The sequence below is a fragment of the Fukomys damarensis genome, unplaced genomic scaffold, assembly GCF_012274545.1.
Source record: "Fukomys damarensis isolate Sample0158 unplaced genomic scaffold, DMR_v1.0_HiC HiC_scaffold_33, whole genome shotgun sequence".
Taxonomy (NCBI): Eukaryota; Metazoa; Chordata; class Mammalia; order Rodentia; family Bathyergidae; genus Fukomys; species Fukomys damarensis.
In genome coordinates, this window is record NW_022900945.1 from 25,270,360 (window position 1) to 25,296,398 (window position 26,039).

Consider the following 26,039-nt stretch of genomic DNA (forward strand, 5'->3'; position numbering starts at 1 on the left):
GGCGCTGCTCTCCAGCTCCCGAGCGAGGACTGAGGGCCCCGCCCGCTCCGCCCTATGGCGAGGCTGCGGGACTGCCTGCCCCGCCTGACGAGAGCGATCCGGTCCCTGCTCTTCTGGTCCCTGGTCTACTGCTACAGCGGGCTCTGCGCCTCCGTCCACCTGCTCAAACTTCTGTGGAGCATCGGGAAGGGACCCGCACAGACCTTCCGGCGGGTGGCCCGGGAACACCCTCCCGCGTGCCTGAACGACCCCTCCCTGGGCACTCACTGCTACGTGCGCATCAAGGTGAAGGCCGGCGCCGGCCTGGCGGTAATGCGGGAAGGACGCGGCGGCCGTGGGAGCTGCGGGGCCGGGCTGCGCCTTTCCTGACGCCGACTTGGCTTCCCCTGGCGATGCCCAGGCTCGTGGTGGGGGCGGGGGGAGCGGCCGCGGAAGACGCAAGGAGAGGCTGGAGGGACAAGGTGTGGGCAGCTTTGCTTGTGTTTTGTTTGTTATTGGGGGCGGGGGCCGTTTTGCAGACCCCTTGGTTGCTTTCCGGAGTTTTCTAATCAGAGTTCTCTAGTACTTCCTTTCTTGTCCAGGGACGCTGCCTCCTGTCATCTTTCTGCCTTTTAGGGCTCAGATCAACCGTAAGGAATTTCTCCTGGTGATACCCTACTTTCTCAGGAGGCTTTCTTTGCCCAAATTTTGAGGAAGAAAGAGTAAACAATAAATTTTTGGAACTCAGGGTTTGTTGCAATCACAGATGACCCAAGCAGCAGGAAAAAAAAAAAAAAAAAAAGAATAAATGCTATATGGTGGGGAAGGAGGGAAGTATATCTTGAAGTCAGGAATCAAAGGAATGGAATGAAAAGTAATTATCAGCCATGCATGCCCTCTCTAGTTGTCTGTGCTTATCCCAGGGTTTCTCGTGGCCCAGAAATACTCTATTTCTAGAGACTCCAGGTGATGAAGGAAAAGACATGATTCTTGTAATAGATACCCTGCAGTCTTACTCATAGGCCTTCAAAACCAGCATCTCATGAGGAGATATTTATGTCACCAAGTCCTAATTTCCTACTAGGAGCTTAATTGTCCAGCAGTATGGAGTTCAGGAGGGCAAGAATTTTCTTCCTTCAAGATGTTCCTCTTGCCCTTCCTCATCCTGGGATTGATATGAGAAATGAGCTAATATTTGCCACCACCGTCCCCCAAAATTGTACAATTTAAAACAATACATGACACATCAGTACAATAAAGTATGTGTGAATTAAAAACAGTCAAATGCCTACAGCAGTCATCCTTAAAGACTCACCACCAGAATAAAATAGAAGTTATTGAACTTCTAGAAAGGGATTTTGCAGTTGAGCGCGAAGTCAGATGTTAACTGTCCAAGGAGAGGAGTAAAAGCAGCCTGAGAGTTATCTGTAATTCCTCATAGTGCTTTTCTTATGACTCTGGCCTTCTAAGGATCTCCCCAGAGATGCAGAACTAAGAAATGGAAAGAACATCGTCCTGGGAGTTTGCACAAGATGAGAATTCTAGTCATGTTCTGCTCCCAGTCACCTTTGTGACTTGTGTTAACATCTTTGAGCCTCGTTTTGCAGATCTACAAAATGATGGTGTTGAATTAAAGGACCTTTAAGACTCATTAACATCTGAAAACCCAATCCTACGGGTACCTGTAAACAGTATAACTCAGTGTTCCTATACAGCTACTGGTGTTTTTTCTCACAGCTTTCTTTCAGAATTTTGCTTTTCTCTCTTGTTTTTTATTCTCCTTTCTTCTCTTTAGTTTCCTTAGTGTTGCTATATTCTTCTCCCATTCCCATTCCTTTTCTTTTCCTTAGGCTGTATTGACTCCCACATGCAGGGTGAAGTCTTCAGCACTCTGGGTGTTCTGTTGTGAGAAATACACACTGACATGACATGAGGAGCAGGCAGCGAGGGGAATGGTACATGCAACACTCAAAATAATAATGTGGGAAGGAGAAACCTAAAAATAAAGGAGGGAGGTGTGAATTATATAACTGATGGCACAGCTTTTGATGGGTAAACTGAGAAAAGTACACGACTAGGAAGTAAACTTGGCAGGAATATCAGATCAGAATTATTTACATGTCCTACCAAATTTGAATGAGATAAAAGGTGACACATCCTTAAGATGAAAGCTACGAATTATGACAATGCTTCAAAGGCTCAAAATATATAAATTGACCTTGCAGTAAGAACTAAAAAGGAAGGTACTGGGGAGGAAATGTTCATAAAACAATTTATCCTATGGATAAAACACCAAGTTTTTATTTTTCAAAATTAATATTTTATTTCTTCATGTTAAAAATAATGCAAGCCAGCTTTTAAAAAATAAAATGAAATGCTAAATGTTCTAGTCTGACACAAAACCAAATATCACTAAAATTCCAGACCTTCTATTTTCAGGATTCCGGGTTAAGATTTCACTATGTTGCTGCTGGGGAAAGAGGCAAACCACTCATGCTGCTGCTTCATGGATTTCCAGAATTCTGGTAAACATATCAAATAACTTTTCCTTTGCATTAAAACTTGGTTTATTGTCTTTCTCCACTTTGTGCTTCAATAACAGAATACCACAGAGAGGTTAGTTTATAATAAGTAGGAATTAATTTTCTCAAAGTTCTGAGGCTGAAAAATCCAAGATCAAACCTGACAAGGGCCTTATTATTGAGGTAGAAAGGCAAAAGGACAAAAGAGTGTGAACTCATCCCTCCTAATGGCTTTAATTCCACCATGAGGGCAGATCCCTCACGGCTCAGTCATTTCTTAAAGCTCCTATCTCTTAACACTATTATAATGACAGTTACATTTCAGTATGAGTTTTGCAGGGGCAGTCATTCAAAACATAGCAATTATTATACAATCGTTTTTTGTAATGATATTTGACAGACCCCATCGTATGATAATTTTCCTAGAGTTATCATTCCTGAATGTTCCTGATCACAGCAGTGGTTTTCCTCCTAAAGAAATCCACATGTGACTATCCTAAATTTATTAATTTTATGAATATTACAAAGAGTTTTTTTACAAAAACTTTTTTAATATTTCAAATTTCCAAAATAGTTATACAACAGTTTTTTGGTTTTACGGTTTGTGTGTGTGTGTGTGTGTGTGGTTCGGGGGATCCAACACAGGACCTTGCTCTTGTGAGGCAGGCGTGGTGCTACTAAGCTAAATCCCCAGCCCCTAACAGTTTTTTATAGAGTACTTACTGTGGTCAAAAATACAACATTGGGTGAGAAAGGGAGATTTTTTTTTTTTCTCATTGAGTTTATTGGTACATTTTAGGTAGACAGTACAGTTACATTCATTATTGGGATGTTGTACCATTACATGAAAGGTCTTGGTTCTCATTTTTTCCCCTTGTCCCTGCCCTCCCTTCACCCCCTCCTCCCCTCCCCATTTACAAACACTTTATTTCCATTTTTTCATTTTCTCATATTTTTTTCTTTTCCCTTATTCCCTTTCCCCTACCCTTTCCACTTTCCCTACACCTTTAGCCCTAGAAAAGGTGCTTTTTATTAGGAAGCTTTTGGTGAAACTAAACTATTTCCTATGCACATAGAATAGGCTCACATGAACACAAGACAAGTTAAAGACTTGTATATTCCACTTTAAAAGAAAACCTAAAGCTGAAAATGCACAATTGTTCCTGTCTTATTCTATTTGTGCTGCTATAACAAAGTATCTGAGACTGAGTGATTTATAATGAACAGAGATTTATTTCACACAATTCTGGAGGCCAAGATCAAGATATGAGCCAGTTGGTGTAAAGATCCAGTCTCTGCTTCCAAGATGGTACCTTGTTGCTGTGTCCTCTAGAGGAGCTTAATGCTGTGCATTCACAGCACAGTAGAGCTGAGGGAAAAAAAAAAGGCCGAACTAGTTCCCCCAGTCCTTTATTAAGGTGGCTAATAGCATTTATGAGGATGTTGCCCTTATGACTTAATCACTTTTTAAGGCCCCTCCCTTAATACTATCAGACTGGTGACTTAAGTTTCATTATCGAATTTTGGGATACACCACTTCTTGGCATTTTGGCTAAGATCAAGTGAATTTTAGGGTACATATTCAGACCATAGAAGTTACCCAAGGAGAAAATTTCTCCATTGGCCTAACAAGGCCAAATAAATACAGGTTAAAGCAACACCTGATTAAAAAAATTTTTTAAATGAAGTATCTTGAACAGAATGGCAGAGTAATCCCACTTTAAAGTAGGAGGATCACTAGTTCAAGGCCAGCCAGGGCAATTTAACAAGATCCTTAAAATAAAATTTAAAGAAAGGGCTGGGGATTTAGCTCAGAGGTAGAGTACTTGTCTAGCATATAATTGACCCTGGGTTCAATATCAAATGAAATGGGGTGGTAAATATTATAGTGGCTTTTGCTGATAGCACAGGGCTTTGATCTTCAGATGGCCTGAACTAAATAGGTCCAGAATTGAATGAATATATAAAGTACATTTTCTGAGCTGACTCAGGTAGAATATTCAGTATCTTTTGAAAAGTCTGAGATCACAGCCTGTCCCAAAATTCTCTCCTTTCCTAATTCTTAATACCTAGAATTCCATTAGAATTCTTCATCTCCTTTAGAGTTTTAAAGATTTCGTGTCACCCAAAGCATCTGTCTCTGAGAGGAGTATTAATTTTAGACAAGTTAGTTACTACTGTACTTTCTAAGTGAAGGAGACTACAAGAGTAAATGCATTGAAGACATTGGTGCACCAAGAAGCATTAGGCATTGAAGAATGGAATGGAGGGTGGTAAAGATCCATCTACCTCATGATTTTTCTGGAGCAAAATCCACAGTAACTTTCTTTCCTCATTGCTGAGACAAAATACCTGACATTCACATGTTAAAAGAGGAAAGGTTTATTTCAGCTCACAGTCTGTAGAGGTTACAGTCCATTGTTGCTGGCTCCACCACAGGGTGGCGTGGCAGAAGGGCACCAAAAAAGGAGAAACAGTCCGAAGCAGGGTAGGCAGAAGGCAGTGAATCGGCAAGCCGCATCAACAAGCCTCCCTTTCTCTTTTATCCCATCCAGGCTGCAAGCCTTTGATGTGGTGCTACCCAGAGTCAGGCTGGGGCTTTGCATTACCCACATTCAGAATTATGATAAACCAATTAGTGAACTAATTCAGTATCACATACCCTTAATCCAAATCTCACATTCTTAATCTACATTCATAGACCCTAGATCCAGCCATCTCTGAAAAGTCCCACCTATGACTGCATGAGGCTTTGGGGCAGCGGGGATGTCTAGATACAAGCCATAACACATGGTACCTCTTCCTGAGGTGACTTTCCTTTCATGAAGATCTTTTTTCCCTTTCTGGATCTAAATAAACATGTAATTTTCATCCATTTCTACCATCATGGGGATACTGTGATTCTGTGGTAAAAGAACTGCCTGTGCAATTCAAACATAGGTATGCAGACTCACGAGTAGATGACTTAGAGAGCGCATCACACAACTGGCTCACAATAAAATGTTACTCTGAAGCATTAGTCAAATCTACTCAGGGTAATGTTGACAGTGAATTCTGGTTTAGCCACTCATTGGCTTGTGTGGCCCTGCATAACTGTTTGTGATAATCTTGCAGTGATGTCATTAATCAGAATCTGAAAATCCATTCACATAGCTCTAGGGGAATACTCGATAAATATTTTCTTCCTTCATTCTCCTTACTCAGTGTTCAGATCTGTAATTTCTTAATTGTGGCAGTGATCGTGATGATAGTTAAGATTTACTAAGCATATACAATGACCCAAGTACTCGTAGAAGAGTTTTTTGCCTTTATCTTTTCAGTTGAACTTCATAGCTCTCCTTTTAAAATAACAGTACCAGAAAGTAAGGTGCTCTTCATTCTTAAAATCCAGAGCCGAACTCTGCAGTCTGTCCTCAGTCTATGGGAACCATACTGATCTGATAACATATATGAGATTTTATTCCTTAAGTTTCACTTTATACCAGTGTTCAAGAGGGTGTTAAAAAGTCAGCCATCAAGCTGAATGCAGTGGTAACTGTAGCCCTGCGTTGGGAAGGCTGAGGCAGGAAGATAGCTTGAGTCCAGGAGGTCAAAACCAGCCTGGGCAACATAACAAGACCTTGACTCAAAAGTCAGTGTATAGCATAAGAATAACTTACTTTAATATTTAAAATCATAACTCTAAATAAAATTCATGGTCTGAATAGGGGAATAATATTTACCTCTATACCAGTCCATGCTCTTTTTCCTGCTGAAGCATGAACTCTTTTTTTTTTTGAAACAGGGTCTGACTATGTGGTTGAGATTGACCTGGAACTCACTATGTAGCCCAGGCTGGTTTCGAACTCACAGCGATCCTCCTGCCTCAGCCTCCCAAGTGCTGGGATCATAGGTGTGCACCACCTCACCCAGCATCATTAACTCTTTATATTGGAACAACTTATAAAAAGATAAAAGTGAACCTACAACCTCTTCCACTGCCTGGTAATTGTTTCAGAGTCCCAGAGAATGTCAGTGGTATCCATTTAACACAGGGCAATAGATGCTTTCTGTTTTATCTTCAGAGAAATACTTTTTTGGCTTATTTTTCATAACATTGTTCCACTGTTAACTGTTAACAATGATACTCAAAAACAGCTAACAACCAAAAAGGCCAAAATGATGTGACCAGAGTGCTATAGCCAAGCTCTCCAGGCATTCCCTCTGTGCTTAATCATGAAACTGCAGAAAGAAACTGCATGAAACTGCAGGAGATTTTCTTTCTCCAATAAGCAAAGTCATTTTGGATAACTAACAAGAAAAGTGTGTATGTATGTGTGTATGTATATATGTGTGTGTGTGTGTGTGTGTGTGTATACATTTTTCCAAGGTGACTCACATGTTATGGAACTCAAAATATGCATTTAAGAAAAGCATCCTCATCTTCATGGAAACACAGTGTAAAATGACTGATACAGGCCAAACAAAATAGAAAGTCCTGATGATTGCTGTACATATCCTAGGACCTTTAGTGAGTACTGTTATTACCCACTAAGCAGTTTAGTCAATATCATTCAGGTGCTAGTGAAAAAAATCCAAATCTTAGAATTTAGGACCAAATTCTAAGACTTATGTTTTAGAACATTACTCCATTGGTTTTTTTTTTTTTTCATTTTGAAAGCCAAAATTACCTTATGCATGGCATTTCAAAGACACTTTTAGTTTACATTAATGTTTTTCTTCTATCAGCCTTTACATAGGTGCACATGAATGTACAAGCTTGTAGGTAGGCCAGGTAGATCAGAAGTATCTGATACAATGAAAGCAATAATCATTAATTAGTAATGCATGTGAAAGTGATTTTTAGACAGAGAAGCACCATACAAGTATAATGTGTTCTCTACTTTTATCATCATCGCTTTAAGAATAGGTGTGCGAATGGTCTATTTATTGTATACTACTACACAGTACACAGAAAACAATGAAATCTTGAACATTCTTTCTTAAAAATCTAAAGGAAACATCAAAGACACATCTGTCAGAACTTTAGCTAAATTAGCCTCAAGTAAGACTATCAGAGGATAATTTTTCTCTCTCTCCATCTCAATTTGCATCTCTTTTAAAAATATTTTGAGCTGACCCAAGCAATTTCTGTGCGTTATCCTCATCACCAGCTGTGTGGGAAACATGCTTCCTCATTCAAATGCTGAGCCAAGGCACGTGAAGGCTCTTCATGCATTACAGCTGAGCACAGAGGCCAACAACTGTAGTCTTTCTCTGTTTCAAGGAGGAAAAGGATTTTTTATATCTAAAAGTGGCTGGCCTGGTAAAACTAGAATCCTCCTTATGTTGAGAGTAATAACTGGGAAAGAGTTGATTTTTTTTTTTCTGAGTGGCTTCTATTCTTACCTAAAGCTACAAAAAAATAAATAAGAAAGAAAGAAAGAACAAAGACAATGTGGATGAAAAGAGTTTTATTTAGATATTTTGGAGGGTTACTGCTTTTGCAAGATGCATCACTTTCTGCATCAGGGAAGGTATTTGTTTTATTCATATGAATGACATGTCCACCAGGCTATCACTAGGGTGATTCTTTTTTTTTCAGTTTAGGGATACAGTGTGAATCAAATGTGTTATTTATGAATTCTTCAGCAGGAGTATATCTTAAGGTTTGAACTGGGGCAGAAGTCTAATTGAAAAACTAGCACTACTGTTAAATCAGTGTTCCATTAGTTTGTTGTTTCACTTACTCAACAAATTTTTATTAAATACCTACACACAACTCAGGGAGCTCAATTTTGAGTAGAAGATCCAGATGGGAATAAACCATCACATATGTGCCCAGTACACTGGAGAGTACAGAAGGGCCACCCAAGCCTATAAAGGAAGCAGTCTGGGTATCTCCTGGATGATGACAGGCCCAGTATGTAGAGGAGTAACTGAGAAGTGAGGGTTGTTGGGTCATAGGGGATGATGAGGAAGATGGTGTTTCAAAGGACACCCTATGAACAAAGCCATAAAAGCAAATCACGATACCCATGTATGTTTACTATAACAGTCTAGTGCTGCAGAGGCAGCACAATGTAGACTCCAAAACTAGACTATCTAGGTTTGAATCCTGGCTCCTCTATTTGCTAACTCTGTGACCTTTAGCACTTCAATTGGTCTTACTGTGTACCCTGACTCTCTGTAACGTGGAATAATAATAATACCTACTAAAAAAATTGTTTGGAAGATCAACATTACTATATGTAAAGTGCTTAGAGTTGACCCTGGCATGTAGTAAGAATGATGTAGATGTCATTTACTTTATTACAAAGCAAATTACAGACTGAAAAATGATCATGCTGGAAGACTGAGCAGTAGTCAAGTCTTAAAGTTTTGGTTTGTCAGGATAATGAGTATAGGTTTCATGTTGTGAGTGATGGAATCACAAGATCTTCAGCAAGGAAATAAGGAAGGTTGTATTTTTGCTGCCTCATTCTGGTTTCACAGAACACAGAAAGTAAATAATAGTATGGTGCAAAACAAATCCTGAATTAATGTAATCATAACAGGATGGACAGCAAGAGTGATTACATAAATATTTAAGATGTTAAATTTGCAGAACTTTATTGATGGAATATGAAAGATTATACAGAGGGGAGAGTTGGGCTTCATTTCCAGAGACATAAAAACTAATTCAAAATTGTAAGGCTCATGAGAAAATAACAAAATTATGTGAGCCAACTGATGAGAAGCTATAATGAAGCAAACTGATTTATTTTTGTTACAACCTAGAGCCAAGATTACTATGATCTAGCAAAAAAAAAAATGCTATTAACACTTTTCAAACCCATCTTAATTGGCAACAGTTTTGCAGATATATAAGGTATAGATGTCCTAGCAAAGATTAGATATTTTGTGTGCATTCATAATTCTAAATATGTATCTGAAACTCTTCCTGATAATCTATCAATATGAGGTGATTTACTTGTTATATTGATCTGAGTGCTTTATGTTACTTGGATGTGGGGCTTTCACCCTGCACTACATCCCCAAGCCCTTTTCCTATTTATTTTTATTTTGAGGCAGGTTCTCACCAAATTGCTCAGGTTGGGTTTGAACTTGTGTTGCTCTTGTCTCGACCTCCCAAAGTTCTGGGATTATACCCATGCACCACTACCTTGATTTTTGTGTCACTTTGCACTGCCCTCTAACTACTGGTTTATAATCTTACATCTCTGTGTGTGCTTGTCTGTTGCACTCCAGAGATATTTTCAAGCAATAATCTCCCATTTGGCCTGTGTCGGTCATTTTACACTGTGTTTCCATGAATAGATGTGCATGAGGATGCTTGTTTTTAAATGCATATTTTTAGTTCCATAACACAGTGAGTCACCTTGGAAAAAGGTTACACACACTTTTCTTGTTAGTTATCCAAAATGACTTTGCTTATTGGAGAAAGAAAATCTCCTGTAGTTTCATGCAGTTTCTTTCTGCAGTTTCATGATTAAGCACAGAGGGAATGCCTGGCACTACAGAGGCCTAGAGAGCTTGGCAACATTACTCCGGCCATTCTAACTCATCATTTTGGCCTTTTTGATTGTTAACGATTTTGAGAATCATTCTTGCTTGTACTCATGGGTCTGGATCTTCTCCAGGGAATTTTACATAGCAAGTAGAGATTCATCTTAAATGGTTGTTCTATTGGTTGTTCTTTCAGAGACAATCTGTTTTAATTTTCAGGCTTTTTCATCCATAAATAAGTTATTATATAGTAACTGCTAAAAACACTGGGCCCTTTTGATAGTGGAGTAAGATGAGTAAAATGTAATTTAAAGGGAAATATATTTTCATCTAATAAATTTACTAATAAGAATCAAATAATTATACAAAAACATTTTGATCATGTTACTTTACTCCACCAAAATCCTGGGTGAGGTAACCATTCCGAAGTTTTTATAAAACACTCAAGCTTACATTCTCTCACATTATTTCAAAACTTTATAATTATTTATTATATCTAGAAATTCAGGCTGTAATTATATATATATATATGCCATATATATATATATATATATATATATAGTTTATAGTTTTTTGTCCAACTTGTATAGTTTCTGTAAATTTTTTGTCATATATACCCTGTTGAAGCTGATAAAAATATAAGATAATTTTAGTAAAGATTATCAGTGCTTCCTTCTTGCATGGTTTTCTTTTTGGTTGTTGTTGAGAAGCAATTATATAACCTTTTTTTTTTTTTTTTTTTTTTTTTTTGAGACAGAGTCTCACTATGTAGTTGAGAATGACCTGGAACTCATTATGTAGCCCAAGCTGCTCTCAAATTCACAGTGATCCTTCTGCCTCAACCTCCTGAGTGCTGGGATTACAAGTGTGTGCCACCATGCCTGGCCTATATAACCTTTTTTAAAATAAAGAATTTCTTATAGACTTCCACTTAGGAAAGCTTCAATATTACTGGGTTTTTTTGTTCATTTTTTGTTGTTTTGAGACAAAGTCTCACTATGTTACCCTGGCTGATCCTAAATTTCTGTACTTAGTGATCTTTCTGCCTCAGCTCCAAGTAGCTGGGACTACAGGCACTCATAACCATACCCTACTAATGTTATTTTTTTCCCATTAAGTTGATTGGTACATTTAAAGCAAACAATACAGTTACATTTATCATTGGGATCCTGCATCTTTACATGATATATCTTGGTTCTTGCTTTTCCCCCCTTATCCGTGCCCTCCCTTTACCCCCTTCACCCTTCCCTATTTACAAAGACTTTGTTTCCATTTTTGACACTTTTTCTTTTCCCTTATTTCCTTTCCTCTCCCCTTCCTACTTCCCGTTTAGCCATTTTCCTCCTATTTCACACTATGAATTATACCATTTGAACCTTATTTACACTTTTAGTTTTTCCACACCAGAGAAACTATTCAGTATTTACTCAAGTGTGTCCTATTTATTTCACTTAAGAGTATAGCCTCAATGTGCATCCATTTAGCTATAAATGTCTCTAGTTTCTCATTCTTTATGGCTGAGTAGTACTCCTTTTATAGAAAAACCACATTTTCTTTATAGAGTTTCCAGTTGATGGGCATTTGAGTTGTTTCCAAATTTTAGCAATTATGAACTGTGCTGCTGTAAACATGGGTGCACACATATCATTGTAGTATAATTCTTTTGATTGTTTTGGAAAGATACCCACCAGGAGAATAGATGGATCAAATGGAACTGCTTTTTTTTTCTTTTTATTGAGTTTATTGGTACATTCTAGGTATACAGTACAGTTACATTCATTACTGGGATCTTGTACCTTTACAGGACGGGTCTTGGTTCTCATTTTTTCCCCTTATCCCTGCCTTCGTTTCACTCCCATTTGCAAATACTTTATTTCCATTTTTTCATTTTCTCATATTTTTTTCTTTTCCCTTATTCCCTTTCCCCTACCCTTCCCATTTTCCCTACAAATTTAGCCCCTTTCTTCCTATTTCACATTGTTAATTATCCCATTAGGATCTTGTGTACTATTATAGTTTTTCACACCAGAGAAACTTCGGTATTTACACATGTGTGACTTATTTATTTCACTTAAGGGTATATCCTCAATATGTGTCCATTTTCCTATGAATGACTCTAATTTCTCATTCTTTATGGCTGAGTAGTATTCCATTTTATAGAAAAACCACTTTTTCTTTATCCAGTTTCCAATTGATGGGCAAATGGGCTGTTTCCATGTTTTAGCTATTACAAACTGTGCTGCTGTAAACATAGGTGCGCATATGTCACTGTGATATGATTCTTTTAATTCTCTTGGAAAGATACCCAGCAGAGCTATGGCGGGGTCAAATGGAACCTCTAGTCTCAGCTCTTTGAGGTATCTCCATATTGATTTCCATAGTGGTTGCACTAGTCTGCACTCCCACCAACAATGGAAAAGGGTTCCTTTATCCCCACAACACCGCCAACATTTGTTACTAATTTCTTGATAGCAGCCATTCTTTGTGGGTTGAGGTGGAATCTCAGTGTTGTTTTCATCTGCATCTCTCGAATATCAGTGATGTGGAACATTTTTTTCATATATTTACTTGCTGCTTTTACTCCTTTGTCTGAGAAATGTCTGTTCATTTTGATGCCCATTTTTGAATTGGGTCTTTATATTTGGGGGGGCTGGTTGTTTTGAGTTCTTTATATATTCTAAATAATAGTCCTTTGAGGAGAAGCTGGTAAAAAACTTCTCCCACATTGTAGATTGTCTCTTAGTTCTATTGATGGTTTCTTTTGCAGTGCAGAAGCTTTTTAATAAGATGAGATCCTAGTTATTGATTCTTTCAGCTACTTCCTGTGCTACTGAGGATTTGTTCATAAAGTCTTTTCCTATGCCAATGTCTTCCAGAGTTCTGCCTAATTTATCTTCCAGCAAGTTTAGTGTTTCTGTTTTAGTATTTAGATCTTTAATCCACTTGGATTTTAATTTAGATCAGGGTGAGAGATAAGGGTCTAGTTTTAATCTTTGGCAGGTTGGAATCCAGTTTTTCCAACACCATTTATTAAAGAGGCTATCTTTCCTCCAGTGGGGATGGTCGGCTCCTTTGTTTTCCAGTGGGGAGATAGCTGAGTACATCTGGAGTTGTTTTTGTATCTTCCAGTCTATTCCACTCATCCTCAGGTCTGTTTCTTTGCCAGTACCATGCTGTTTTTATCACAGTGACTTTGTAGTATAGTTTCAAATTGGGAATTGTTATACCTGCTGCCATGTGTCTGTTGCCTAGGATGACTTTTGCTATTCTAGGTCTCTTCTGGTTCCAAATGAATTTTTGGATTCTTGTTTTTAATTCTGTGAAATACAGTGTTGGAATTTCAATTGGCATTGCATTGAAACTGCATAGCAGTTTTGGTAGTATGGCCATTTTCACTATGTTGATTCTTCCTACCCAGGATTAGGGGATATCTTTCCATTTTCTTATATCCTCTATGATCTCTTTTTTAAGAGTGCTGTAGTTTTCAGTGTAGAGTTCTTTTGATTCTTTGGTTAGATTGATTCCTAGATACTTCATTTTTTTGGATGCTATTGTGAAAGGAATTGTTTCCCTAATTTCTCTCTCAGTGAGTCTGTTATTTGTGTACAAGAAGGCTATTAATTTTGGGGTGTTCACCTTGTATCCAGCTACTCTACTGAATCTGTCAATTAAGTCTAGAAGTCTTTGGGGTCTTCAATGTAGAGTATCATGTTGTCAGCAAATGATGACAGTTTAACTTCTTCCTTTCCTATCTTTATTGCTTTAATTTCTTTCTCTTGTCTAACTGCTATGGCTAATGTTTCCAGAACTATATAGAAGAGGAGTGGTGATAGTGGGCATCCTTGTCTTATTCCTGATTTTTAAAATGAAAGTTTTCAGTTTTTGGCCATTTATTTTGATGTTGGCTGTTGGTTTTTCATAGATAGCCTTTATTAAGTTGAGCTATAGACCATCTATTCCAATTTTTTGCAGGGTTTTTATCATGAATGGGTGTTGAATTTTGCCAAATGCTTTTTCTGCATCTCAAATGGAACTTCTAATCCTAGTTCTTTGAAGTATCTCCATATTGATTTCCACAGTGGTTACAGCACTCTGCACTCCAACCAAAAAAGGAAAAGGGTTCCTTTCTCCCCACAGCCCTGTCAGCATGTTATTGGTTGATTTTTTGATAGCAGCCATTCTTTCTGGGGTAAGGTGAAATCTCTGTGTTTTTTTCATCTGCATCTCTTGAATGACCAGGGATGTTGAACATTTTTTCATATGTTTATTTGCTACTTTTAGTCCTTTGTCTGAAATGTCTGTTCATTTCAGATGCCTATTTTTGAATCGGGTCTTTGTATTTGAGGGGGGTCTGATTTTTTTCTTTATATATTCTAGATAGTATTCCTTTGAGGAGTAGCTGATAAAAATTTTTTCCCATATTGTAGGTTGCCTCTTAGCTCTATTGGTGATTTCTCTTACACTGCAAAATCTTTTTAATACAATAAAATCCCAGTTATTGATTCTTTGTCCAAGTTCTCCTGCTGAAGATTTGTTCATAAAGTCTTCTCCTATGCCAATGTCTTCAAGAGTTCTATCTAATTTATTTTCCAGTAAGTCTAGTTTTTCTGTTTTGATATTTAGACCTTTAATCCTCTTGGATTTTAGTTTAGTGTATGGTGAAAAATAGGGATATAGTTTTAATCTTTGACAAGCTGAAATCCAGTTTTTTCAACACAATTTATTAAAGAGACTATCTTTCCTCCAGTGAGGATGGTTGGCTCTTTTGTCAAAGATGAGGTAGCTGAGTATGTCTGGAGTTGTTTCTGTATTTTCTAATCCATTCCATTGATCTTCAGGTCTGTTTCTTTGCCAGTACCATGCTATTTTTATCATAGTGGCTTTGTAGTATAGTTTCAAGTTGGAAATTGTGATACCCCCTGCCATGTCTCTGTTACCTAGAATGGCTTTTGCTGTTCTAGGTCTCCCTGGTTCCAAATGAATTTTTGGATTGTTTTCTCAATTCTTTGAAATATACTGTTGGGATTTCAATTGGGATTGCATTTAATCTGTATAGCAGTTTTTGAAGTATGGCCAATTTCACTATATTGATTCTTGCTACCAGAAATAAGGGATGTCCTTCTTTCCATCTTCTTATATCCTCTTCTCTTTTTTCAGAGTGCTGTAATTTTCAGTGTAGCGGTCTTTTGTCTCCTTCCTCAGATTGACTCCTAGATATTTCATTTTTTTAATGTTATTGTGAAAGGAATTATTTCCCTAATTTCTCTCTCAGTGAGTCTGTTATTTGGGTACAAGAAGGCTATTGATTTTTTGAGTGTTGACCTTTTATCCAGCTCCTCTACTGAATCTGTCAATTAGTCTAGAAGTCTTTTGGTGAGATTTTGGGGTCTTCTCTGTAGAGTATCATATCATAAGCAAATAGTGACAGTTTAACTTCTTCCTTTTCTATTTTTATTCCCTTTATTTCTCTTCTCTATTTGCTGTGGATAATGTTTCTAGAACTATATTGAACAGGAGTGGTGACAGTAAACATCCTTGTCTTGTTCCTGATTTTAGCATGAAGGTTTTCAGTTTTTGTCCATTTAGAATGATATAGCTGTTGGATCTATAGGTCACCTTTATCAAGTTGAGATAAAGACCATCTATTCCAATTTATCATGAGTGGGTGTTGAATTTTGTCTCATGCTTTTTCTGCATCTATTGAGATGATTATATGGTTTTTGTCCTTGACTCTGTTAATATAGTGTATTACATTTATTGATTTACATATGTTAAACCATCCTTGCATCCTGGGATAAGTCCAGCTTGATCAGGGTGTATGATCTTCTTGATGACCCTCTGTATTCTGTTTGTTAGTATTTTATTGAGGATTTTTTTTGTGTCTATGTTCATTAGGGAGATTGGCTTATAGTTCTTTTTTGGTTGGGTGTTTCCCTGGTTTTGGAATCAAAGTGCTTCCAGGAATGAATTTGGAAGTATTGCTTCCCTTTCAATTTCATTGAAGAGTTTAAAGAGTATTGGCAGTATTCTTCTCTAAATATTTTGTAGAATTCAGCAGTGAAGTCATGAGGACCTAGGCTTTTCTTTGTTGGTAATATATTAATTACATTTTCAGTTTCACTGAATGCAGTTGGGGTGTTTAGACTTTTTATATCTTCTTCGTTCAACTTTGGAAGTTCATAGTGTCTAGGAATCTGTCTATTTCTTCTGTATTTTCCATTTTGTTAGAGTACAGGTTTTCAAAGTAGGTATTGATGACCCTCAGGATTTCTGCTGGATATGTTGTGACTTCACCTTTTTTTCCTAATTGCATCAATTTGAACCTTTTCTTCCCTTATTTTGATATGGTTGGCTAAGGGTTTACTTATTTTATTCTTTTGAAAAATTAACTCGGATTCATTGATTTTTTTTTTTTAGTATATTTCTTTTAGTCTCCATTGCATTAATTTCTGCTCAATTTTTTTTTTTATAATATCAGAGATCAAACCTGGGTCCTTGCGCTTGTGAGGCAGGCAGTGACACAACTGAGCTAAATCCCCAGCCCTGCTATGAACTTTATAATTTCCTCCCTTGTATGAGTTTTTGGTTTGTCTTGCTCTTCTTTTTCTAGAAGCTTGAGGTTAAGCATTAGGTTGTTTATTTGAGCTCACTCTGTTTTCCTAGTATGCACATTTACTGCTATAAATTTCCCTTGTAGAACTGCTTTCATTGTGTCCCATAGATTCCTGTATGTTGTATTCACATTATCATTTAATTGTACAAACTGTCTAATTTCTTCTTTAATTTCCTCTGTGACCCAATGGTTGTTCAGCAGGGTGTTATTTAATTTCCATGTGTTTGTGAAGTTCTTGAGGTTTCATAGGCTATTGATCTCCAGTTTAATTGCACTATGGTCTGATAATATACAGGGGATAACTTCAATTCCTTTCTATTTACTTAAGCATGTTCTATGAGCTGGCATGTGGTCTAGTTTGAAGAATGACCCATGTGCAGCCGAAAAGAATATATATTCTGATTTTGTGGGGTGGAATAGTCTGTAGATATCTACCAAGTCTGTTTGTTCTAAGACTTGATTCAGTTCTGTTATTTTGTTGTTGATTATTTTTGTCTAGATGATCTATTTGTGTCAGTGGAGTATTGAGGTCCCCCACTACAATTGTATTAGTGCTCATTTTATTTTTCATATCCATTAATGTTTGTTTTGTATAGTTGGGGGCTTTAGTATTCAGTGCATATATATTATGATTGTCATTTCTTCCTCTTGTATTTTTCCCTTTACAAGGTTGTAGTGGCCTTCTTTGTCTCTCTTAATTAGCTTTGGTTTGAAATCTATTCTGTCTGCAAATAAGATAGCTATCCCCACTTTTTGCTGGACTCCTGTTGCATGGAGAAGAGTTTTCCATGCTTTTACTCTCAGTATATGAATTTCTTTGTGGACCAAGTGGGTTTCTTGTATACAGCATATTGTTGGATTTTGCTTCTTAATCTATTCTGCCAGAAAGTTTCTTTTGAATGGTGAATTAAGGCCATTAACATTGATGGTTATAACTGTTATGTATTGACTTTTCATTGTCATGTTATTTTCCTGCTGTTGGTTCTTTTATTTTTTTATCTTTCCCTCTCTCCCTTTAATTTCTTGCCTTGCCTGATATATTTGCTCTTTTGGTCCTTACAGGGTTGTGGTCTTCATTTTCTTTTTCCAGGATATTGTTTAGAAGTGTTTGGAGTGCTGATTTGGTGTTCATGAAATTTCTCAGGTGTTCTTTGTTGTGGAAGTATCTTATTTTCCCACCAATTTTGAAAGAAAGTTTTGCAGGATACATCAGTCTCCGTTGAAGGTTTTCTTTTAGTACTTGAAATACCTCATTCTAGGATCTCCTTGACTTAATGATTTGTTTTGAAAAGTCTGCCATGATTCTGATGGGCTTTCCTTTGCATGTTATTTGTTTCTTTTCTCTAACTGCTTGTAGTATTTTGTTCTTCTGTTGGGTTTCTGGGATCTTGATTATGATATGTCTAGGTATAGATTTTTTTTTGTCATGGCTGGTTGGAGTCCTATATGCCTTGCTTATCTGTATGTCAAATTCTTTTGCTCTGTTTGGGAAGTTTTCTGTCATTAGTTCTGTAAACAGATTTTTATGTCATTTATACTTTCTCCTGCTATTTCATGGATTCCTATCAGTCTTATATTATTCTTTTTGCATCATTTCAGAGAGTTGTTGGATTGATTTCTCATAGTCCCTTACTGTTTTTAAAGATTTATTTTTCATGGTCACTGAACACAATCCTATCTTCTATATCTGAAATTCTATCTTCACATTCATTCATCCTGCTGCAAATGCTTTCTGTAGAGCTTTTAATCTCCTGGATATCTGTTTCAATCTGTTTCCTATGTTGTGTATTCAAGGTTTCCATTTCTTTCTTATGCTGGGAATTCATGGTTTCCATCATAATCCTGAGCTCATCTATTTTTTTATCTGTTTCTTTTCTAGAGTTTCCAATCATGTCTTTCATTCTTCTCACCATCTCTGTGGTTATCTGGGAAATTATTTCTGTGTTTTCAATTTTTCTAGAGCCTCATTTCTATTTTTGTTTTTTTACTTCCTGTGCTGTCGGTTCAGGGTGTCCAGATGGTTGACTGTCAGACTTTTCCACCCCATTTCCCCCAGAGTTTACCATTGGTGAGGTGCAAGTTAGTGTTTGTATCTTTTTTAAATGTCTTCTCATTTCTATTTTTGTCATTGGTACTGTCCTTGGTTTAATTCCTGAGTTAATACTTTGATCTTTGAGATATAGCTGGTCTTTAGGTTTTGAGTCTCTAATATCTCTGAGGAAATCTCATTTTCATTATACCAGGGAGGACTACTGATTAGATCAATCACAACACCTTAGCCCAAGTGATACAGTCAACAACACAATACCATCATGCACAGCTTAGAAAATGACAATTTGTGGTAGTTATTAATCTATCACCTTTAACTGTGTGTATTATATCAAAATTGAAGACCACCCCAAAATATGTTTATAGTGAATAAACTCTTCAGTAAAGCAATTTTACCCTTCAAGATGGGGATTTAGAAGGAGTTGGGGAGGGAGGGATAGACAGATATGATAGAGAAAGGTTAGAAGTGAGGTCTGAGGACACAGGAAGATCACACAAACTCTAGAGAGCTGTTGAAGTGAAGAGAAGACAACAAAATATACCCAAGAACAGAACAAACTAACAGCAATAGGGAGGCTAGAGACTGTAATCACTTTTTTAAAAAAACTAATGGCAATTGAGAGAAGAAAAAAAAGAAAAGGAAAAGAAAGAAAATAAATTTGAATCAGGATAGGAACAGCAACAGAAAGGGAGAGTAATGGAGATCAAGGTGGGAGAGAGAGAAAGAAAAGAAGATAAGAAAAAGAAGATTAAAGAAGGACAAAAATTTGAGAAAAGCAGATAGATAAAAAAATTTAAATGATTAAAGATAAGAGAAAAATATTACTTTGAAAATAAAAAATACGAATAGGAATAGAATGCCTCCTTCAGGGTATACCTCTGTTGACACAGTAGACAGCATGGGCAGGAGTATGCAGATCTACATTAATTAGCTTCAGCAAGCCAGCAGCTCTCTATGAGGTTCAGGCTGATTTTTGCCTGCAAGCCCAAGTTGAGATCTCTGACCTCCTGCTGGGTTGAACTCAGCAAGGTTCTACTACAGGTTCCTGCTGTCTTTTCCCTGAAGTTAGACCAGGTTCCGACGTGCGGTACTTGGCCCCTCTGACTTACCAACTATGGTGGAGTGTGGTGTGCCTTTATCACAGATTTTCTTCACTTTTCCAGTGGGCTTCAGTTTTCATCTAGTAGCCTCAGAGAAGCCCTCTTTTGTTCATGGGGGTAGGGGCTGCTGGTCTTCTCTGGCACACTGGCCTGAAGGAGCAGGCCTGCCAGAGGGTCATGAGCTGCTGCCAGTCTCCTTTCCTAATGTTATTTTGTGTGTTAGTTAATAGGGTATTTTTAATGTTTCTTTTTCTCTGCAGGTATTCTTGGCGTCACCAACTGAGGGAATTTAAAAGTGAATATAGAGTTGTTGCACTGGATTTGAGAGGCTATGGAGAAACAGATGCTCCCATTCATCAAGAAAATTATAAATTGGACTGTCTAATTACAGATATAAAGGATATTTTAGACTCTTTAGGTAGGTTAATTTTTTTAAAAAACAGTTTTAAATTCTTTTTAAGGGACTAACTTCAACAAATTATGAATTGATGATTTATTTTCTTGGGAGGGTGCATTTTGCATCTACCCAGTCTGTTATCTGGATCCTGTCTCTGTGGTTTTAGTTATACAGCTCAAAATATATATCCAGTAAGTTTAAAATAATACACCTAGAGTATGCAGTTAAGAATGACTTTCAGGGCTGGGAATTTAGCTCAGTGGTACTACATCTGCCTTGAAGGTGCAAGGTCCTGAGTTCAATTCCCAGTACCAAAAAAAAAAAAAAAAAAAAAAAAAAAAGAATGACTTTCAAGGTTTGTTTTGAAAGTTTGTTTAGAAAATTTATTTCTTCAGAGCCCACACTTAAATATAATTTAAAAGTATTAGGAGATCCAGAAGTACTTTACATTATTTGTCTTTTACTGATCATTTGATACCACATTCATATGTATAAAAAACTACCCCAAATTTAGTGACCTATAAACATAATCATTTCTTCCTGTGTTCATGGATCTGCAGGTCAAATGTAAGCCAGATCTCTCTGGGTCTTTGCCTCAGGATTCAGGTTTACCTGGGTCTGGCTTTTTACTGTAAGTTGGGCTAGAGCCCAAGCTAAAGATGAGTTGTTGCTAACTGGGGCTGAGGAGTTCTTTTGGCAGAAATGGCAAGAGGTTGAACCCAGCTTCATTAGCATGTTTCAGGCTTCAATGAGCAGCTCATTAGCAAAAGAAAGTCATACAGCAGTGCCCAAAGTCAAGTCATAGAACCTTTGGTTCAACCAAGAGACCAAAGCAAATCACATGGCCAAGTCTAATATCAAAGGGGCAGCACAGTATATTTCTTCTATGACAGGTAGAAGAGAGGAGTATTTTTAAAAAATAATTACCTAATCTACTACCATTCTGGTGTTTAAAAATCAGCTGCTACCAACAGTATGTTAAGGGAAACAACACAGTGAAAAGCGCCATGAAACCAGAGTCCTTCTACAGTAGAGGAGAAAAAAATGGATGGGGTCAGCCTACAATGTCTTTATTGAGTTTGATTACAGTAAAATAGACTCAGATGCTGATTTCATACTGTTAATAGTACATTCTGATTTTGTGATAATTCAGTCAGACCTGGCCCAGACCTGGCCCAAATCTGTCATCATGAAGTTTTCTAGACAAATCAACAATATAAACAAGTGTGTGTGTGTGTGTGTGTGTGTGTGTGTGTGTGTGTGTGTGTGTGTGTTAGAGTAGTAATGGTGAGAAATACTTGTAATAATTGAGTAATCTTAAGTACTTCAGGAATAAATTAAAAGGAATCTTATCTAGCTTTACAAGGGAAATCTTTTAGGAATCTCTTGTGGGGAGGAGGTCATTGTAATCTAGCGCAGACAATGTCCCTAGAAGTGTACCTTTACTTGGTACAGTTATCTTATATGTTTTATGTGCTTTTTGGCATATTAGTCGGGTTTTTAATCTGTGTTTATGATAATTAATTTCATTAGATATTACAAGAAATAAATGAGTTTTATGCTGACAAAATAAAAGAGAGTAGAGGAAAGAGGAAAAAAAATTGAGATGTATTATGTACATGTACTAATTCCCTACAATGAATGTAATCATGTACTGAAAACATGTACTAATAAAGGTTAAAAAATAGTTTAACCTAATTATCATAGTGATTACATGAAATGAAACTTATAGTCATGCATTACTTGATGATGGGATTTATTCTGAGAAATGCATCATTAGGTTGTTTTATCTTTGTGTACTTGTCAAAGAGTACATTTATACAAACCTAAGTTGTATCTGTTACTTAATGTGGCCTCTTGCAATCAAGAGACATGAAAAGCATAAAATGCACAAGGCTGCTTTCAGCTTAACGTGGCATATTGTTTTCCAATAATTTTTTAATAACTACAAAGAGTACACTCTAAAATAACAATAAAAGTATATTATAGGAAGTATATAATCCAGTAACAGTCATTTATTATCATTATCAAGTATTATGTACTATACACAATTGTACATGCTGAACTTTTCTATGACAGAACAGTAGGTTCATTTATACCAGCATTATCACAAACACCTGCATAATGCAATGTGCTACGCTTAGACAGCTACATCACTAAGCAATAGGAGTTTTTCAGCTCTGTTATAATTTTATGGGACCACCTTCATGTATGGTAATGCCATACCACAGTGCATGACCATAACTAAAGATACTATAATTAAGATGTGCCACTAATTCAGTTTGACATGTTTAGTTGTAACATTGGATTTGTGGAGTTAGGAAATAATTTCTTCCTGCAAATAAAGATTTATAAGTTGAAGCCCAGTGCAATAGTGCACACCCACAATCACAATACCCAGTAGAGAAAGGCCAGAGGATCACAAGTTCAAGGCCACTTTGGGCTACAAAGTGACTTTAAGGCCAGCCTGTGACCATAGTAAGACCCTGTCTAAAAAAAAAAAAAAAAAAAAAAACACAGGTTGGACATAAATGTAGCTTTTATGATTTTACTATAGCTAGTAATTTCTTAGCATTTAAAAATGAATTCAAAGGGCCAGGGATTTAGCTCAGTGGTTCTACCGCCTGCCTTGCAAGTGCAGGGACCCGAGAGTTCGATCCCCAGTACCAAAAAAGCAAACAAACAAACAAACAAAATAAATTCAAATAATTGCATTTAAAATCTAATTATGTGAACTCTTACCATGGTTTCTAAACTCAAATCCAGAAGAATAGAACTGAGCTAGCTATTTCAGATTTATTTTTAAATGTGTATTCTTGAAAGAGATTTGAAATCTGTAGGTCTAGAGTGGATCCTGGGTACCTACATTTTCTAAACAGCTATCTACATGATTCTGATATACAGACAGGTTTTGGAAACACTAACAACAGCTTATCTGTGAAAAGTATATAGGGCAGGACGGTGAAAAGTGTAGCTTCAGAAATGTCATTATTTTGGGGGGAGGCAATGATGCACCCACCTATTTCTTTTCAATGACATTAACATTTTTTCTCAATTTTCAGGGTATAGCAAATGTGTTCTGATTGGCCATGACTGGGGGGGCATGATCGCTTGGCTTATTGCCATCTGTTATCCTGAAATGGTGATAAAGCTTATTGTTATTAACTTCCCTCATCCAAATGTATTTACAGGTGAGTTTAAATTTTCATTAAATCATCAATGCTAATGTGACAAGTCACTACTGGCACTGAGATTTTGGATTAAAAACAACAAAATCTGGCTAATACAATATTTTAACAATAAAATGACTAAGCCATGATAGCATATGACTGTGCTAGATACCTTGATTTTAAATCTTCCTGAAGATTGTAAGAAAATTTGGCTTCCTCTTTGAAAACATTTCACCATTATTTTAGAGAAAAAGGGGGGAAATGCAATGACAGTACTTTGAAAGTACTGAATCTGACAACCTAGAGATAAATTTTCCTCTTGTATAGCTGCTTTGTCTATTAGAAATACAAATATTTTAGTGCATTTTATTTTATTTTATTTTATTTTATTTTTGTAGTGCTGGGGATAAAAGCCAGGGCCTCTAACATGGTAGGAAAGCACTCTACCATTCATCTACATCCCCAACCCTAAAGCAGCAATTCTCACATTAAAGACCCCAGTGATACTTTGCTTATATAGGTTATATCTACAAATAGTCACTGTGTTGGAAATTAAAAAAAGGATTTAGGTATTCATTTCCTTAAAAATCTATTATGTGTTAACATAAGAAACCTGTTTTAACTAAAACTGGCTACAGACTACATAAAACTGCCAACTATACTAAACAAAGAAGAAAAGCAGCTATTTTACATTTTTGAAAATCTCTTTAATTTGGGGCCTAATCCAAGACAACTGGACTATCATATTTGCTTCTACACCCAATCTGTTGTAATACATTGTTTGAATAAATTTAACCTCACACAGATTTGTAAATTGGAAAAAGGAAGAATATTTTAATAGCATTTTCAGATAAATATAGATTTTTCTCCATCATGGTATACCAAACTCGAAAACTGGTGCTTTCTTAAAGGTTAATAACAATATGGAATGTGACACATAAAAGAACTTTTCATACTGTCACATTAAAATCCATTGGTCTCACTAGCATTTTGAATAGATATTTTATACATACATGATTTTGTATGGATACAAAACTGAGTTATGGAGACCTTCAGTAGTTCATGGAGTTCATTGAGTTACGCAGTCCTTCAGTAAGTTGACATGACACTTCATTACTTGATATCAAAAAATCACATTTACTGATTCTACCTCAGCCTCATCAGAAAAATCCTTAACTATTGCAAAAAATTAAAGTTTGCAGTAGGAGATAGAAGTTTTCCAAAATTCCAATCTTCATTTGAAAGTAAGCTTTTATTTCAGCCACTTGTCGTGGTGCACACCTGTAATGCCAGTACTCAGGAGGCTGAGGCAGGAGGATCGTAAATTAGAGGCCAGCATTACATCGTGAGTTCAAGGTCAGGCTAAACTGTATAGTGAAACCTTTTCTTAAAAAAAAAAAAAAAAAAGGAAGCTTTTATTTCATCAGTGACAAAAAATACTATTGTTTTCCTTGAAGTGAGAGGCTTAATTTGTACCTTTTCAAGGAATTATCTACCAAATACCTAATGATAGTTTGTCATTATTTCAAGTAAAAATGACAGTTCATTTTTAAAATGCAGCAAACTCACTCATTAGTTGAAATGATTACAGACATGCTTTTCCTTAAGACAATCATTGTGTTTAAGTATTTGACAAAACTGTTTAATGTGTACTTTCTATTTAATCACATGGAATACTAAAATGCTAAAAAGATGAGTGTTTAAAAATCAAGCTTTTAAGGTATCAGTGGCTTTATCTACTGTTGCTTTGATACCATCAGTGCAAATTTCAACATGATGTAAAACAGCGAATAATGTTGTAGTCTTATGAATAAGATTTGGCCATCTAGACACCTTAAAAGAATCTTGAGGATCCCCAGGCATCCACAAGAACTATACTTTGAGAGCCTATGCTTTAAGGGGAAATCTTAAAACTTAATATGACTAATGACCAGTGAGCAGGTAGGCACATTTTTATTTGTTTTGGAAAAATAATTTTTACTTCTTTAATTACCTTTATTAGGTTGTTTTGTTTGTTTTAGTAATAGGTTCTTGCTAAATTGTCCAGGCTTGAACTTGAAATTCCTCTGCCTCAGCCTCCTGAGTAGCTAGACAGATGTGCACTATTACACTGAGCCTTTGGAAGGTTTTCTGTGATACAAGTACTCCTAAGATCCACAGCAGCCCTTTAGGAAACAAAAAATTCAGAATAACATATTTCTATTTCTTCCCTAAACTAAACAAGTGAGGAAGAAAGGGACTGTAAATATGTAAATACTGCATATTATAAGTGTCGGGATTGAATTTTAGATACCTGACCAATTGACCTATCTTTGTTGCATTACTAAGCTTAATACTCAAATATTCTGGGATTCATTATATTTTTTTCAATTAAATTAGGCATCAGAAGGCATGCTATAGGGGCGGGGATTTAGCTCAGTGATTCCGCCCCCTGCGGGACTGTAAATATGTAAATACTGCATATTATAAGTGTCGGGATTGAATTTTAGATACCTGACCAATTGACCTATCTTTGTTGCATTACTAAGCTTAATACTCAAATATTCTGGGATTCATTATATTTTTTTCAATTAAATTAGGCATCAGAAGGCATGCTATAGGGGCGGGGATTTAGCTCAGTGATTCCGCCCCCTGCCTCACAAGCGCAAGATCCCAGGTTTGATCCCTGGTACCAAAAAAAAAAAAAAAAAAAAAAAGACGAGCCCCACACTTCACTTTTA

At 36.6% G+C, this 26,039-nt stretch overlaps 1 protein-coding gene across 2 annotated transcripts in view; it reads left to right on the forward strand.

The window, feature by feature from the left end:
- The first annotated feature begins 6 nt into the window (after positions 1-6).
- Positions 7-26,039, forward strand: part of Ephx4 (epoxide hydrolase 4) — a 44,052-nt gene continuing 18,019 nt past the window's right edge. Inside the window, exons 1-4 of one of the 2 annotated variants that reach the window (XM_010644933.3) lie at positions 7-285; positions 2,419-2,504; positions 20,013-20,170; positions 23,212-23,340. In XM_010644933.3, coding sequence (XP_010643235.1) covers positions 55-285; positions 2,419-2,504; positions 20,013-20,170; positions 23,212-23,340 — 604 coding nt within the window. In that variant the 5' untranslated portion in view covers positions 7-54. Of the gene's footprint in view, positions 286-320; positions 462-2,418; positions 2,505-20,012; positions 20,171-23,211; positions 23,341-26,039 lie in introns of those variants that run through there. The other variant, XM_019210786.2, reaches the window with a different exon arrangement.